Source organism: Macrotis lagotis, chromosome 6 (assembly GCF_037893015.1).
Source record: "Macrotis lagotis isolate mMagLag1 chromosome 6, bilby.v1.9.chrom.fasta, whole genome shotgun sequence".
NCBI lineage: Eukaryota > Metazoa > Chordata > Mammalia > Peramelemorphia > Peramelidae > Macrotis > Macrotis lagotis.
In genome coordinates, this window is record NC_133663.1 from 107,112,681 (window position 1) to 107,130,075 (window position 17,395).

Consider the following 17,395-nt stretch of genomic DNA (forward strand, 5'->3'; position numbering starts at 1 on the left):
GGTATTTGACCTGTATGTATTAATCAAGATGATAATAGTCAAATAAAAATCTTGGATGTGCAAAAATATATTATGCTATACTTACATAGGAAAAAATACAAATACAGCTGCTTATAAATTTTAGCTCAGACTTGCACCTGTTTTAAATACTTAGTAAAAACTTGATTGATTTTATTTTTTTGTGAAGGATATTATAGAAGGTGAGGGTTTTGTCTTATAAAATGAAAACCTTCAGTGGGATACTAGGAACAAGAACGTTCTCCAACCCCCCCTTTACTTCTCTCCCCCCTCCAAAAAGGGCAGAAAAGATAATTGAGAAAATAAAAGCATCTTGTAGGTCTAAAGGTACTTGTTAGAGTTCAAATAGATAGACCTAGGTGAAGTTGTACCAGTAGAAATAGAAAGTAAGGACTATTTTTTTTAGATTTTTTTTTCAAGGAAATGGGGTTAAGTGGCTTGCCCAAGGCCACACAGCTAGGTAATTATTAAGTGTCTGAGGTCGGATTTGAGCCTAGGTACTCCTAACTCCAAGGCTGGTGCTCTATCCACTGCGCCACCTAGTCACCCTAGTAAGGACTATTTTAATTACTATTATCTTCAACTTAGTTTTAATTGACTTGTGGTTTGAATAATTTTATTAATGAAGGAAAAATGTTATTCTATTACAACAAAGTAGGAAATGAAATAGTTTATTTCACAGGGACTTATGGTTATATATCCATAGGTAATTTATATAATTAATAGATAATAATTTATACTTTGACCAAAGTCACACAAATAAGAAATAAGTATAAAAATAGAAAGTGAGATCAGAGGAAAATCTTGAGACTTGAAGAATATCCCCTTTATCAAATACTCAGTTGTCATTTTAGCTAATTATATTTTTGACCTTTATAAGATAATGTCCATTCAAGTAAAGTTTTGATAAGAAAATTAAATGGTGACTAAGGCAGATTTTTTTAACTAGTTAACAGTTTAACTAACTAAAATTATTTTTAAAAAAATATGACATTTTTAAAGTAAAAAATTAGATACTACATAAAATTATTTTCTTCTCCCCTTGGATATTTTCTCTAACCCTGAATTACTAGTTGAATAGACATTTCCTTGGAGACAGAATATTAATGTATAGTGAGGAAGGCAATTTGTAAACATTTGATACTTATCTAGAAGAACTTTAAAAAATGAGTTAAACACTTCACATTGCTTTTTCTTATTTGTTGAAATTGTAAATTAATTTATGATACACAGGTATAAAAGGGAAAAAGGAACAATGAAGAGATTAATTCTAATATTGATAGAGCATTTTCCATTAGTATACTTAAAAGGTATACTCTATTAAAATGTTGATGAAAAAGTACTTTCTTTAGTGAAGATCCTCTCAGTTTGTGATGAAAAAATTTTTCCAGAGAAATAAGACAAATTTTACTGTCATTTCTCAAATATTATAATATGCTATTTCATAAATGCTTAGATAGAAAACTAGTTACTATGTTAATTTTACTTTTTTTTTTTGGTTTGTAGAAATGGACAACCTATGAGAAAGTAAATTTTTTCCTATCTCTAACTCAAGAAATGCAAAACCAAATTAAAAAATATAATGCATTATATATATATATATATATATATATATATGTATACACACTGTTGCTGAGATAAGAATTTGAAGTTCAAATTCCTAGCTAATGGATAATAATATTGTTCAATTTTACCAGAAGTGGGTGTGTTCATATCTTTGTGTGTTTTGAGCAAAAACATCTTATCTCTACAAATTTCTGTACTACTACAAAGCACTTTGAAAGTAGAAAGTGCCTTAGGAACCAGAGTTTCACATAATAAATTGATGTAAGAAATAAAAAAGTTATAACATAAAATTCTAAAATCTTTTGTTAATACCTCTTCATCTAACACCATAACTCTCTCTTTCCAAAGATTTTATTCTTCTCATTCCTATCTAAAAATATAATTGGACTCATGTACATTTGAGAAAGATACCTGTTTTTTTAAAGACTTTTTGCAAGAATTTTCTTAAAACATGAAGTTACCAAAGTAGAACTGATGACTCTAGTCTAATTTCAGATTTATCTCCATTTAATGAATTGAATTTAAACTGATACTAAAAAAGTTACCAAAGAAAAAAATCATAAAAATAAAATGTTATTCAAAAATGATTTTTCCTTTGTCTTTACAGCTTGAAGGCCCATGTGTTCTACAGATTCAAAAAATCCGCAATGTTGCTGCCCCAAAGGATAATGAAGAATCTCAAGTTGCACCAAGGATGCTGCGCTTGCAGATGACAGATGGTCATATAAGTTGCACAGCAGTAGAATTTAATTATATGTCAAAAATTAGGTGAATGACACATTTGAAATTGCATTTTTAGTTTCTAAAGTTGAGGTTTGAGTTCTGGAATTTGAAGACTTCAGGATTATACAGAAGTCTCATGCCTAAATATCCTGCCACTAAAAGAAAATATTGTAATTATTTTTTCCATAATTGAGGAAAGAATAAATAATATCACAGAAAATCTGAAATTGATAATATCATAAGACAGAAAATGCTGGTTACTTATCTATTGTTTCTGAATCGGCTGTCTATATAATTAGACTCTTGACTTGGTAGAGAAATGTTAAGTGCAAAATTTAGGAGTTTTAGAAGGCATTTGTTTGAGTTTAGAGAATGATTTTTGAACAAATGAAGTGCTTTTGATTCCTTCAGAAAAATTTGTAATTGTGGTAGAATTATATAATTCTTGGTCATATATAGTGGTGATTAAATTTGCTTCAGAATTAATAATACAGCAGAAATTTTATGTGCCTGTATGAGAAAGCTCCCATTTGAATGTAATTATAGCTGTTGAATGTAATTATAGACTTGTGGATAGGATTCAATGGACCTTGCTAGTGGCTGCAGCAGTGGAAAGACCCTGAGAGTCCCAACATCACTCCCAGGCCTTGTTTTACCAGACACAGCACCCTGGCCAAGTCATTGCGCATTAGAATCTAGTTTGATCAATTAGTAATTAATAAACATAAAAAACCTGCTTGTGCCAGGTTCTGTGCTAACCATAAAGAATGAACAAAAAGCAGTCTTTGCCCTCCATGGGCTTGCAGTCTAATAGGGGGAGACAACAGGCAAACAGATGTACACAAAGCATGTGGGGTAAACCAGAAATGAGTAAAAGAGGGAAAACTCTGGAATTAAGGGAGGGGGGTCAGAGAAGACCTCCTGTAAAAGCCAAGGTCTTAAAAGAAACCAGGGAGGTCAGTATGTGGAGAAGAGGAGAGAAAGTGTTCTAGGTATGGTAAACAAACAGCCAGAAAAAAATTCCTTGAGTTGAGTGACCGAGTGTCATGTTCATGTAACTGCTAGGAGGCAATTGGGTCTGGGGGTAAGTGTTAGGGTGGTGAGGTATAAGAAGACTGGAAAGGTAGGAGGGGCCTTTGAAGGGCTTTGAATGCCAAATAGAGCATTTTTGTATTTGCTTCTGAAGCCAATAAGTACGCCACAGGAGTTTATTGAAGAGGGTGGTGACAAAATTGGACCTGCATTTTGGAAAACACTTTTGTGGTTGAATTGAAGATGGATTGAAGTGGGGAGAGAACTGAGGCAGGCTGACCTATTAGTTGACTATTGAAGTAATCCAAGAGCAAGGTGATGAAAGCTTTCACCAGAGTGACAGTGTCAGAGTAAAGGGGGCACATTCAAGAGATGCAACAAAAGTAAAATCAATAGACTTTGGCAACAGAGTTTGGATATGGGAGGATGAGAGATGGTGAGGAATTCAGGATGACTCCAAGGATTGTGAGCCTGAGGGACTGGGAGAATGGTGTTAACTTCTATAGTACTAGGGAAATAAGAGACAGGAAGGGTTTAGAGGGAAAGATAGTAAATTCAGTTTAACATTTTGAGTTTAAGATATCTCCTGGATATACAGTTCAAGATACCCGAAAGACTGCTAGAGGTGAGAGATTGGTGATCAGCAGAGACTTTAGGGCAGGATGGGTAGATTGGAGAATTATGTACAAGGAGATGGTCCTGAAATCCACGAGAGCTGATGAGATCTGTGAAGTAGTATAGAAAGAGAAGAATAGAGGTCCCAGGATATAATTCTGAGGGACAACTGTGGTTAGAGAATATGATCTGTTGGAGGATCCAGCAAAAGAGAAAGAGTGGTCAGATGGGGGAGAAACAAGAGAAAATGGTGTCTTAAAAACCTAGAGGGAACAGAGTTTCAAAATGGGAGAATGATCATCAAAGGCAGAGAGGTCAAGGAAGACTGAGAAAAGGCTATTGTGATCTTCAGGATTCAAAAAATCCTTTTGATCCAGCATATTTTCATAGACAATAATATAATTAGACTCTGGCATGTCAGATTCTAAAATTAATCAACTCATAGACCAATTTTCTTATACCCTTTTTCCATTTTCTTAGCTGTAGGCATCCATCAGCTTGGAGCTGAGCTAAGTACTGCAGAGAACAAGGAGGATTACCTAGCCTTGTGACCCATCTTTGCAGGGCAGTTTCCCACCTTGTTCTATGCCCTTTGTACTCCTCGATTAGTCAGGACTTGTCACTTTTATCTCTAAGAAGAAAAAACTCTTTAAACAAGTTTCCTAACACCTTAGAACTTGTTTCTGTCCTTTCCTTACTGAGTATCATCCACACTTGTGCTCAGGCTCTAAAAGTTTCTTTCTTTTTACTGTTTCTTTTCCCTTTTTCTTTTCATTAAGACCCACAGAATCCTAATTAAAGAATATCAGTTTTGAAAGGAATCTGCAAGTTATCTAGTTCAGCCTATAATAAAGTCTTTGCTTGAAGACTGCCAGTGATGGGGATTCTCTACATCCTGAAGTAGTCTGTCCACTTCTGGACAGATCTCATTGTTGGAAAGTTTGTTCTTACGGGAAGCTTAAATCTGTTCTTGCAGCTTCCATCTATTACTCTTCTTTCTCTCCCTTTGCAGTAAGTAGAACACTACAATATTTGAAAATAGGCATCATGTTTCTCTATGTTTTCACTTCGCTGGACTGAATAAATCTAGTTCCTATATTTTACTCTTGTTTTAGAAGAAGCAAGTGATTCAGGAGATAGAGAAGTAGAAGACCGACCTGAGTTTCCATTTGATTTTGGACACTTACTGACTGGATGACCTTAAACAAGTCACTTTAACTTCATTCTGCTCAGTTTCCTCATCTAAAAATAATAGCATTTACTTCCTAGGATTATTGGGAAGATCAAATGGGATAATATTCATAAGGTACTTTTTAAGCCTTAAAATAAATCCTAGTTTCTATATTGTTCTTATCCTAACTTTTCTTCTTCTTCTTGTTTTAAGATTAAAAAAAATCTAGACTTCATTCAGTTAGCTACCTGTCCTAGATGCAGTCACTTGAAAATTTAATAAACAAGCCACTTGTGTCTTAATCCAAATCTTTGATTGAATTAATATCCCTAGAATACTATATGGGGCATAGATTGCCATCTAACCATTTTTGACTATGTTTTGGATCCAACCAATTATCCAATTCTTCTGATTCCAACTAATAATTCCATGAATTTTTTTTTTTTTACCAATACTTCACTAAAATATATGCAAACTCTGTTTGGTGTTCTGAGCTAGCAGTTTATATTCCATTAGTTTAAATTCCTAATGGGGGAATTTAATCCACCAGTGCAGATTTCAAAGTTTGTGTCTCACAGATGTTAAATATTTGGTTAGAGTCTCATAGTTACTAAGAGTTTCAAACCCAGGTTTTTCTGATTCTGAGTCTGGTTTTTTAAAAAAAAGGAAATAAAATTAAAAAAAGGAAATAAAGTTAATTTAGCCTGATCTATTCTTATTTTTTTATTTTTTGCAAGGCAAATGGGGTTAAGTGGCTTGCTCAAGGCCACACAGCTAGGTAATTATTAAGTGTCTGAGACTGGATTTGAACTCAGGTACTCCTGACTCCAGGGCTGGTGCTTTATCCACTATGCAACCTAGCCGCCCCCTAGCCTGATCTATTCTTGATGAAATCATGGTGATGTTTTTCTGATTAAACTTCGTTTTCTAGATAGATGCTAACAGTTCTGCATTGTCATGCTTAGTGTTCTGTAGTTCTTTGACATTATTTTGAAAATTAACACTTTTTTCCCCTCTATCTTGGAGTATAGCTTCTCTTCTCCATAATCTTTGATAGATCTCTGATACTAACATCTTCCAGTCTCCCCCTTTCTCCCTCCAGCCCCCCTCAACTACTTTTTTCATTTCATTTAAAATTCTAGTCTTGGGTTCTTTATAGGAGGTTAAGTGATCTCATACTGTTATTCTACTTATCTTGGTTATTTTTTTCTTTTTTAATTTTTGATGCTTTCCAGTGTAGATTGGATTAGGTTTTCTCTTTGGTAGAGAAGAGCAAGAATTAGAATTAGGGAGCTCTTCTTTGCTTTGTCAGCTGTCATTGCCCTATCCACTTTAGTTATTGGTCTTTTCCTTTTATTGATCCTCCTGTTTTCTTCAGGTTGACTAACTTCTTGAACCTCAGCTCATTGTCAACATCATCACTCTTGTTTTATTTTTATAGTATAACATTATAGCCTTTATTCATCTTATGTGCATGTCTTTTAAAAAAAGTCATTTAATGAGTTCCCTTTGTATTTACTTTTCTTCATTAGGATTGTTTTTCTTTATTTTCCTCAGAATTTTGTTCTTGAGAGCTTCATTGAACTGACTCTGTGGGATTTTTAGTCTGAATCTCTAGTCATCTTGCCTTGGAAATTCTTGTATCATTTATTTCCTAGATTATTTATATTGACAGTTAGCATATACTATCTTGTATTTTAGCTAAATTTTTCTTATTTCCCATGACCTGGGGTCATTGTACTAATTGCAGAAACAGCAAATCTGAAGATTTTCTAACAATTTTCACAAAAGTGATGCTAATTATGGTGAGCAAATCTTTTCATAATTCTATGCTCTGTGGAACCAAGAAAAAGCCATCAAAAGTGGGTTTGCTGAATACAAAAAATGTATTTCAACTCTTTCAACTGTTTGGACTTTCTGAGTTAAATGAACAAATCTTTCCTCTGTATTCATTGTTTCCATAATCTGTGCTGATATAACTACCCATGTTAAGTTTAACTCTAGGAATTTTTTTTGGGGGGGTGATGTTAGATTCTTTTAGGATCCTATCTTTTAATTATGCAGATTTTCTATATACATACATATATATTTGCATTTAAATATGTTTATGCATTTCAGAAAGCAAATGGGAAAGAAAACTATGCACAATATTACCATATAAATGGAAAGAAAAAAATCAAAATTAAATGCTCTCAATTTATGATGGCCATGCTTAACCCCAAAGATAGGGGTATGAAAATAAACCTTCTTTGTAGAGGTAGAAGACTGTGGGTTTGGAACACTGTTCCAATGTTAGACTTGGGTGATGTGTTAGTTTTACTGAATATTTTTATTTCTTCTTTCTTGATTTTTGTTTCAGAGGATAGCACTCTTGAAGGAAAGAAGGGAGAAATATATTGTTAATTGTAGATGATATAAAAACCAAAGGTATTAGTAATATTAAAAAAGATAGAAACACCTTTCCAGATATTTTCTGTCTTTCAGCTCTTTGTTTATTTTAGCTTTGTTATTTAATTCATCTATAGATGGCATTGATCTTCTTTATTTTTTAATAGTTAATATAGTCTACTATAGAGTATTGCTTATGATCTGCTTGTTACTTGCAAATTAGCTTTAATAATGATTTCTATATGTTTGTGAGTTATTTTAATGAATAGATGAGAAAGTAGGGCTAAACTGGTTGATGTTCTCTTGTGATTAGTAGGGTCTCTTGCCAAGATTTTTATCAATGTATTTTTTCACATTCACGTTTCAATCCAGTGTTTGCTGACTTAAGTCACTTTTTAGTTCCATATGATTTCCTTTATGTGACAATTAATTTATATCAGATAAACTTCTGAGTGACTTTTGGAGTGACATTGTGGTATAATTTTAAAATATTGTTCAAACATTAAACTATATTTTAGTTGTGTTTCCAAGAAAGCATTGAGAACTGCCTTCAGAATTGGAATGATCTGGATATTTTAAACTTATACCTGTGCCTGATACTGTTGGGGTAGTTTTGGCCAATTCAGTTAACCTGTCAGTGTGCCAAGCAAGTATTCTAAGACTACCTGTAAAGAAGGTGTCAAGATGCATTGACAGAAACTGTTTTTCACTTGAAACTTCCTAAAAAGAGCTAATATTTTTAAAAAGGCTGTATAAAATTGTCATAATTAATATTTTTTCTGTATTTATATTGAATTTTCCCATATCATTTTCTATCTCACTTTATTAATAATTCAGATCAAATTTAAGTTTTAATGTTAATGCCTATTTTTTAAAAAATTTGTAGTTTGTCTTTTAGTTTTGTGTTAAATGAGATCTTTTGATCTTTAGCTAGTCACTGCTATGATTTTGCAGAGAAAGCTGATTCTTGAATGACTGCTGCATAAATGTCTTGTTATTTTTTATTACCCTCATATTTTACTGAGAAAATAGAGATCATTTAACTGTGAGCACTTTTTTGTGCTTTCTGTACATCTCAAAAGCTCTTCCATATCTTTTCTCATCCTTTTTTCCTTTCCTCTTGTCTTTGATACTATATGACCTTTCTTCTTGCCAGTGCTGACCTTTCTAAAAGTACCCTTGATCCTATCCCCTACTGTATTTTCCTCTAGAGAAACCTCACAATTATTCTTTTTCTTTCTGTAATCTTTAATCTTTTCCTAATCTCCTGCCTCTGTTGCCTACAAACCCACTCTTGTCTCTGTGCTCCTGAAAAATCCCTCATCAGACTTTATATCATGAAACTTCACCCTCAAACTATCATCCAACATTTTCTCATAGCAAAACTCCCAGAAGGAAAAAGGTGTCTGTACTTCTTGCCTTCATTTCCTCTTCCATCACACATTTTTTGGGGTGGGGTTGTAAGGCAGTGGGGTTAAGTGACTTGCCCAGGGTTACATAGCTAGGTAATTATTAAGTGTCTGAGGCTGGATTTGAATTTAGCCCCCCCCCCCTTTTAACACTTTGTAATCTGTCTTTGTTCTTCACTACTCACCTGATTAACATTTCTTCAAAGTGACTAGTTATCTTTCTCTTAACAAATCTGATAGACTTTCTCAATACTCATTCCTTTCAGTTTTTCCAGTTGAATTGTATAGGATACTATTAGGTCAATGGATCAAACTCAAATAGAAATGGAATATCACTAACATTATTTTTTAAAAAAAATTAATTTTCTTTAATTTATTTACACATTATTAAAATATTCCTGTTTAAGAGTAACCATAATACCTCCTCCCCCACAAAAATATAAAACTTCATGAGAAGTAAAGTGAAAGAAAGAGAAAAAAATGTGTTTCAGTCCATCATAGAACTTACCTCCATATTTTTCCACAGTTGCTGTTGCTGATTGTAATTCCCTCTATCCATTCCTCCCCACTACCATCTATTATATTTTCTCTCTCCTTTTACTCTGTCCCTCTTCAAAAGTGTGCTGTGGGGCAGCCAAGTGGCACAGTGGACAGAGCACTGGCCCTGGGGCCAAGAGGCCCCAAGCCCACATCACATCCCAGAGACCCACCTGGCCCCGTCGTCCCAGACAGGCCACTCTTCCCACCACCTTGCAAAAAGTAAAAAATAAAATGTGTTATATCTGACCATCCTCTCCCATGATATACCCTTTACTCTTTCACCTATATCACCCCTCTCCTCCTCCCTGTCCCCCTTCTTTCCTTTTTCTTCTAAATGTCTATAACCCATTGAGTATGTAAGTTGTTTCCTTTCTGAGCCATTTCCGATGAGAATGAAGGCTTCCTTCAATTCCCCTCAGCTTCCCCCTTCCATAGCATTGCAAAAGTTACATGAAATATCTTAGCCTATCCTACCTCCCCTTTCTCTTATTCCCTTTTCACTCATTGATTCCATTTTTACAATATATTATCATTTATTGATTCCATTTTTATAATATATTATATCTTCAAATTCAGCTCTCTCCTGTGCTTCATCTATAAAAGCTCCTTCTACCTTCTCTATTAAATGAGAAGGTTCATATGAGTATTATCAGTATCATCTTTCCATGCAGGAATACAAGCAATTCATCATCATTAATTCCCCCTCATAATTTAGCCTTCTCATCCATTCTGTATGCTTCATCTAAGACCTGCACTTGAAGATCAAACTTTCTGTTCAGCTCTACCACTAACATTATTGAAGTTACTGTGCATCTTCTTTCTTCACTCTGCCTACTGCACTCTGCAGCAGTTCATGTAGATATGTCCATGCTTTTCTATATTAATCAAATATATCATTTTAAAAAATTATTTAATTTTCCAACATCATGCAGAGATAGTTTTCATTTTGGTAAGATTTTTGAAATCACATTTTTCTCCCTCTCGCTTCCCATTGACAGCAAGTCATCTGATATAGGATATACATGAATTACTAACATACATATATATATATAAATTTCCTGCAGCATATTCTAGTGCTTCATCTTGCCTCATAATTCAGTGAAAACATCAAGACCATTTGCTGAGTTTTCTATGTCTTTTTCTCATCTCACATCACTCATATACAATTCTTCCTACCATTTGTCCCATGTAGATCTGATCCTTATCTTTTTTTTTTTTTTTAGGTTTTTGCAAGGCAAATGGGGTTAAGTGGCTTGCCCAAGGCCACACAACTAGGTAATTATTAAGTGTTTGAGACCAGATTTGAACCCAGGTACTCCTGACTCCAGGGCTGGTGCTTTATCCACTGCACCATCTAGCTGCCCCTAGCTGCCAGGATCCTTATCTTTTTCTAGACACACCCTTCTTCCATCATCCTTCTTCTCTTCTTCAGTCTCTGTTTACTTTTCTGCTGTCTATAAATGTCTTCCCACCTTTAAAAAGTCCTCTTTTCAAACATTCATACTTTGCCTTGTTATTATCAACCATAGCTCTCTTCCCTTTTGTGCCTAACTAAACTCTTTGAGAGCAATTCTGAAATTGATGTCTCTACTTCCTTTCCTCTCACTCCCTTTTCAGCTCTGCTCATCATAAACTGTTGTCCCCAAAGATATCAATGATCCCTTAGTTACCAGATCTGGTGACCTTACTCTTCTTTCTTCTTGACCTCTCTTCAGCTTTTGACATTGTCTTACACCTCTTCTCCTCAAGTTTTCTTCTCTTTAAGTTTTTGTTACCTTGTTGTATCCTGATTCATCTCAGACTTGTATGCTCACTCCTTGGTCTGTCTTTTTTGCTGAATCTTTAGGCTGTGTGTGTGCTTGCTTTGGATATCTGCATCCCAAAGTCCATTCCAGTTCCTTTTTATCTTCTTTTTAACAATGTCATTTAGTGATTTCCTCAACTCCCATGACCTCAGTAATCATTTCTGTGCTAATGATTCTTGAATTTACTTCTCCAGCCCTAATCTAATAATAACTAACACTTTTATGGTGCCTTTTATGTGCAAGGTAACTGGGTTAAACTCTTTGAAATATTTCATCTTATCCTCACATTAACCTTGGGGTTTAGGTACTGTTATTATGTCCATTTTATAGTCTAAGAAACTGAGGCAAACAGGATTAAGTGACTTGCCCAGGATCACACAGCTATTAAGTGTCTGAGACCAGGTTTGAACTCAGAAAGAAGACTCTTCCTAATGTTTGGCCCAGCACTTTTATTCATTACTCCACCTGGTTGCCCCATTTATTTTATGTATATTTAGATGTTTTCCTCCAAAAAATAAAACTCCTTGAAAGCAGTAATTATTTCATTTTTGCCTTTGCATTATCAGTGCTGCAAATAGGTCCTGGTTGGTAATAGGTATTTAAATATTTGTTGGTTGATTAATTTATATTTTTCAGCATTCTTTGGGGTGATTATAGCTCAGGTATATTAAATTATCCAGGATTATTAATGATCCTATATCTCTTAGAGTTGTATCTTTATTACAATTAAATTTTCACAGGTATGATTAGAAAATTATTAGGCAAAAGTAGAAATAATCAAATAGATGAAAATTGACTTTACACTGTGATTAGCTTTACTGAAACTTGATTTTCAAAGTATGAGATAGAATTTCAGCTTTGGAAGAGAATTTTCAAAATAATATTTTCGTTGTTTCTCACTTTAGCTTTTTCAAAAGAAAATTTTGCCTTATTTTTTCCTCACTTTAGCTTGAATACACCACCTGGAACCAAAGTTAAACTCTCTGGCATTATTGATGTTAAAAATGGATTCCTGCTTTTGAATGACTCAAACACTGTAGTCCTTGGAGGTGAAGTAGAACACCTTATTGAAAAATGGGAGTTACAGAGGGTAAGTATCTGCTGTAGTCTGTTTTATATTATTAAAACAAATTGAACAGAATGTTTACATAGGGCATACGGAATAGAAAGAAGGTATCCACATGGATTGTATTTTTAATGATATTGCCCTCTTTAGACATTCTCTGAGAATGTTTTTCTCTAATAAAACTTTTTTTTTTTTTGCAAGGCAAAGGGGTTAAGTGGCTTGCCCAAGGCCACACAGCTAGGTAATTATTGTGTCTGAGGCCGGATTTGAACTCAGGTACTTCTGACTCCATTGTCTGTGCTCTATCCATTATGCCATCTAGCTGCCCCCTCTAATAAAGCTTTAAAGTTCATAGGTAACTTGTTTGTTTTTACTATAGATTAATAAAAAGTAACACTGACTTGATCAAGACATAAGTCCATCTTTTTTTTTTTTCCTAAGACTCACAATGTCTTTTGAGTAGATGTAAGCTTCTCAATATTGGTCATTTCATTGTGATTATTGTGGAATTGTCCTGTCTATTGACGGAATGGGAATATATTGATAATGCTGTATGTCTCTGTATTTTTTTTTTTACTGTAGGGGAGAGGGGGTTGCTGAAATTGCAAATGAGAAGTAACTGAAACACAAGACTTTTATCTACAAGATAGGAAGTGATCAAAGTTCTAATTGAAGACTATGGAGAGGTGTTCACTTTATTTTGGCTTTTGTATACATCTATCATCTCAGCTATAAGGTAGAAATTAGGGAGAGTTGGAGAGTATAGGTTCATCATGAAAGATCAGGTTTGTCTGGAGAAGAAACCATCAAAGGAAGAGGGACAATCTCACCTGGTGTAAGGGTAAGAGGAGACAGTTTTATTAAGGTTTGAATCAAGCAAAAGATTCTCCTTACAGAATTTCTTTTAGGGTCATAATCAAAACAAGGGGGAAGTTGAGGTCAGAGAGCAACTGGAAGATGGAAGACATTCCTTGCCTAAGACCAAACTCCTGTTGACCCAAACTAGTTCTGGGGAAGGAAGTAGATTTCAGAAGGCTGAGTAGGATTGCTTATCTAAATTATTAGAGGAGACTGTTTCAAATTGTGGAGTAGAATTACTTTGGAGTCTCATTATAACTTTGTTCTCATGTTCCCATCCACTGCTTTCTAGTGTCCCTTCAGCATTTGTCCTTGCTGTTACTACTCTTCAGGTTATGGAGAATATGGTACCAGATTTATAACTCTAATGAACTAAAACTTCATTTTACTTTGCATTATATGTATTTGTATACATAATCTCCTATTGAATTGTAAGCTTTTTGTGGCAAGGACCGTTTTGTTCATCTTTGTACATTTCTGAGCCCTTAATCCTATGTCTTGATCACATTAAGTGCTCAGTAAACATTTACTGAACATTGAGTTTGAATATTGTATAATAGGGGCAATTCTTAGAGCAAAGACTTACGTTTTTGAACCACCCCAAAGCAGTCAAGCAGTTTAAAAGTTTCTAGTAGTTTTTCAGCATTCTGATTTCATACCACACTACTATTTTTTAAAAAATCCATTTTGAGAACAACTGCTTTTAGTACAACTCTTTTTGGATTAAAAAAAAAAGTAGACTTGCTAAAGATTGACCAGTTTAAAATTTAATACTTTGTAATATGTGGTATTTTATATCTTTTAATTATATGGATTTAAATAAAGCATAACATTTTAACTCATAACTGGCTTAATGTCAGTTTTAGATAAAAAGAATATGTCATAGAATAAAAATAAATTCAAAGGAAATATACTGTTTGCTGTTAATAATTTTGTTTTAAATGTGGAACAAAATGTGCAAAATAGAATATATGCAACATATACTTAGATTCCTAGTTCATTAACTGCTATCTGGACAATAACTCAAGGTAACATTCACTTCTAACTTCATTCTCTGTCATGCTACTTTTAGACATTGCTATTTGGAATATTACTTTATTCATCTATACTTCCCTTATCAAACCACATAGGGTTTTCTTCTTAGGGGGGGTAGATGAAGTCCTCTTGCAATAGATTTTTAAATATATACCTTAATGTCATTATGGTTCTCTGAATCTTTCTGGTCTGGTAACCATAGCAATGAGGGAACTATAGAGTGTTTCAGTTACTCAAGCAGCTGGCAGGTGGGTTATAGGGACATGGGAATTGTGCAGATAGAAATCATAGCTATATTGTTATTTTGGAAGTTAGGGAGTTATAAGCAATAAAAAAAATTAAACAGAAAAAGGGAAGCATTAGAAGCTAATTAAACAAAATGTTGGCAGGTAACTATGGGCAGGTGTTATAGCAACACCAAAAGCTGTAAAGAAGTCAAGAGTAGGTATATGAATATTCAGGCAAAAAGACTCCAGGCTGCTTGTTTCAGATATAATTCCCCAAACTAATGTACTTCCTAAGCAGCTTAATTCTAGAAGTGACTAGTCCTTTTTACTTCATTTACATTTTATATTATTGACTTAGTTACTCTGAATGCATTCTATATTGTTCATACTTAAAAGGATTTATCCTGATTTGGAGAGATTAGCTTTAGATTCAGTTTGGCGGGGTTTTTTTCCTTTGTTTTGACTAGTTTCTTTTCTTTGGTACTCCTTGCCTTATGTGTTTGTGATTTAATTGATATGAATATTTTCACCACAACCACTTCCACCCTTCTCTCTCTCCTATCACTCTTGCATACTTGTTCTATAGTAGATCCTTTCCTAAATTTCTATGGTTTCCAGTGTGGGAACTTCTTGCCTCAGTGCACTAATGCACCACTTCTTTGCCTGTGACAACTAGGGGGTTGTCCAGGCTTTTAGAGATTATGAGGATAATAAAGACTAAAGGAAAAGAATCCAGTTCTTCCCATATTTATGTCATATTACCTCATTTTACATTCATAGTAGTTGAAATTTATCTTAGAATTGTTATTGTAGCCCCCTTAAATCAGGAGTGAATGTATCCTAATATCTATTTTCATAATTCTATTTGCTTTTTTCTTTATAGTTTTTGTATACTTAGATCTGTAGACTTAAAATAATTTTGCTTTTTATTTACTGTCTCTTATTCCTTAACATATTAATATATATTTATTAGAAGGGCAGTTAGATAGTGCCAGACTCTCATCTTTGTGAGTTTAAATTTGATCTCACTCTAACTGTATGATCCTGGTCAAGTCACTTTACTCTGTTTGCCATGTGTGTAGAAGGACATGACAAACCACTCCAGTATCTTTGCCAAAAAAACCCCTAAAGGGGTCACCAAGAATAAGACACAACCAAACCAACAATATTTAAGATATGTATAGCATATTTAATGTAAATAAAATTTAATATCCATTCCTCTCTCTGTGTGTATATATATATATATATATATGTATATATACATATATATATATATAATTTTAATGTATTTGTAAGGCAGGGGATGAAGTAGTCTTTTTATTCTACAATTCTTCATTTTAATTTTCTATAGTTTATTAACTTGACTGATTAGTGTGAGTGAAAAGCATGAGCTCTTTTAGAAGAAAGATAGAGCTAAATTATGGCCTTATACTTCTAGTTTTTCTTTTTAGATTCTTCCAAATCTGTTGAAAAAACTAGATTTAATTTTATAACTCAAGAATAACTCAAGAAAATAAAAATAACTCAAGAAAAATTATTCTTATAAGAATATACTTGTTTAATTCAATCAGCTAAGTAATTAAACTAAGTATTGAAATATATTATCTTTTTTTTTAGGTTTTTTTTTTTTTTGCAAGGCAAATAGGGTTAATTGGCTTGTCCAAGGCCACACAGCTAGGTAATTATTAAGTGTCTGAGACCGGATTTGAACTCAGGTACTCATGACTCCAGGGCCGGTGCCCTATCCACTGTGCCACCTAGCCTCCCCGAAATATAAGTTATCTTAAAAATACATATGTGTTTATTTAGACTGTTATGGGTTTACAGTTTTTTTTTTACTTTCAGAACTTTAGCTCTACTACAAGCAAGATGGATTTGTATTTCACTTGTCCATAAATTTAATGATGGGATCATCAGATTTTATTCCATAATGAGCATTTTTTTCTTTTTATTAATTAATTTATTTTCTTCCATATGTGCATGCATATTTACAAGTTACAAAATTTCCCTCCCCCTCCCTTTCCCCCCTTAGCAGGGAACAGTCAGTTACCATTTTACATACATATTTTGATAAACATGTTTACAAATGAGTAATTTTTGGCATTAAGGGAAAGAGATACATAAGGGATAATTTTTATAAAGTATTCATTAGATTTGGAAGAGGGGTGTGTGTGTGTGTGTGTGTGTGTGTGTGTGTGTGTGTGTGTTTGTGTGTATTTTGTTTTTCTTCCTCTGAATGGGGATAATATAGTCTGCAGCTAGTCAAATATAGTTTTCCTAGTTCTCTGGATTGCCAAGAGGTGCTGCTTCCATCAAGGTTATTTATCTCATAATGTTGTTGTTGTGTACATTTTTCTTTTGGTTCTACTCCCTTTGCTTAGCATCAGATCCCTTAAGTTATTCCATGCTTCTGTAGAGTTTGACCATTTATGATTTCTTCTAGAACAGTAGAATTCCATAGTATTCATGCACCATAACTTGCTTAGCCTTTCCCCACTTAGTAGGCATTCCCTTAATTTGCCACTGCAAAAAGAGCTGCTATGAATATTTTGGAACATGTAGGACTTTTCCCATTTTTTTATAATTTCTTCTGGATATAGTCCTAGAATTGGAATTGCTGTGGCAAAGGGTATGAAGTTTTATTGCTCTTTGGGCATAGTTCCCATATTGCTCTCCAGAAAGGCTGGATCCATTCACAACTCCACCAGCAATGCATCAATGTCCCAATCCTCCTACAACTTCTCCAACATTGATCATCTTCCCTTTTTTCTATCTTGGCAAATCTGATAGGTGTGAGATGATACCTCGTTGCTGTTTTAATTTGCATTTCTCTAATCAATAGTGATTGGAGAATTTAAAAAAAATTTATTTATTTTGAATTTTACAATTTTTCCCTTAATCTCATTTCCTCCTCCCCACCTCCCCCCACAGAAGGCATTCTC

The 17,395-nt window shown here is 33.8% G+C and overlaps 1 protein-coding gene across 2 annotated transcripts in view; it reads left to right on the forward strand.

Annotated features, from left to right (window-relative positions):
* Positions 1–17,395, forward strand: part of TDRD3 (tudor domain containing 3) — a 274,471-nt gene that overhangs the window by 62,016 nt on the left and 195,060 nt on the right. For both annotated transcript variants that reach the window (XM_074191787.1, XM_074191786.1), the window contains exons 4-5: positions 2,192–2,352; positions 12,216–12,357. In XM_074191787.1, coding sequence (XP_074047888.1) covers positions 2,192–2,352; positions 12,216–12,357 — 303 coding nt within the window. The remainder of the gene's footprint in view (positions 1–2,191; positions 2,353–12,215; positions 12,358–17,395) is intronic.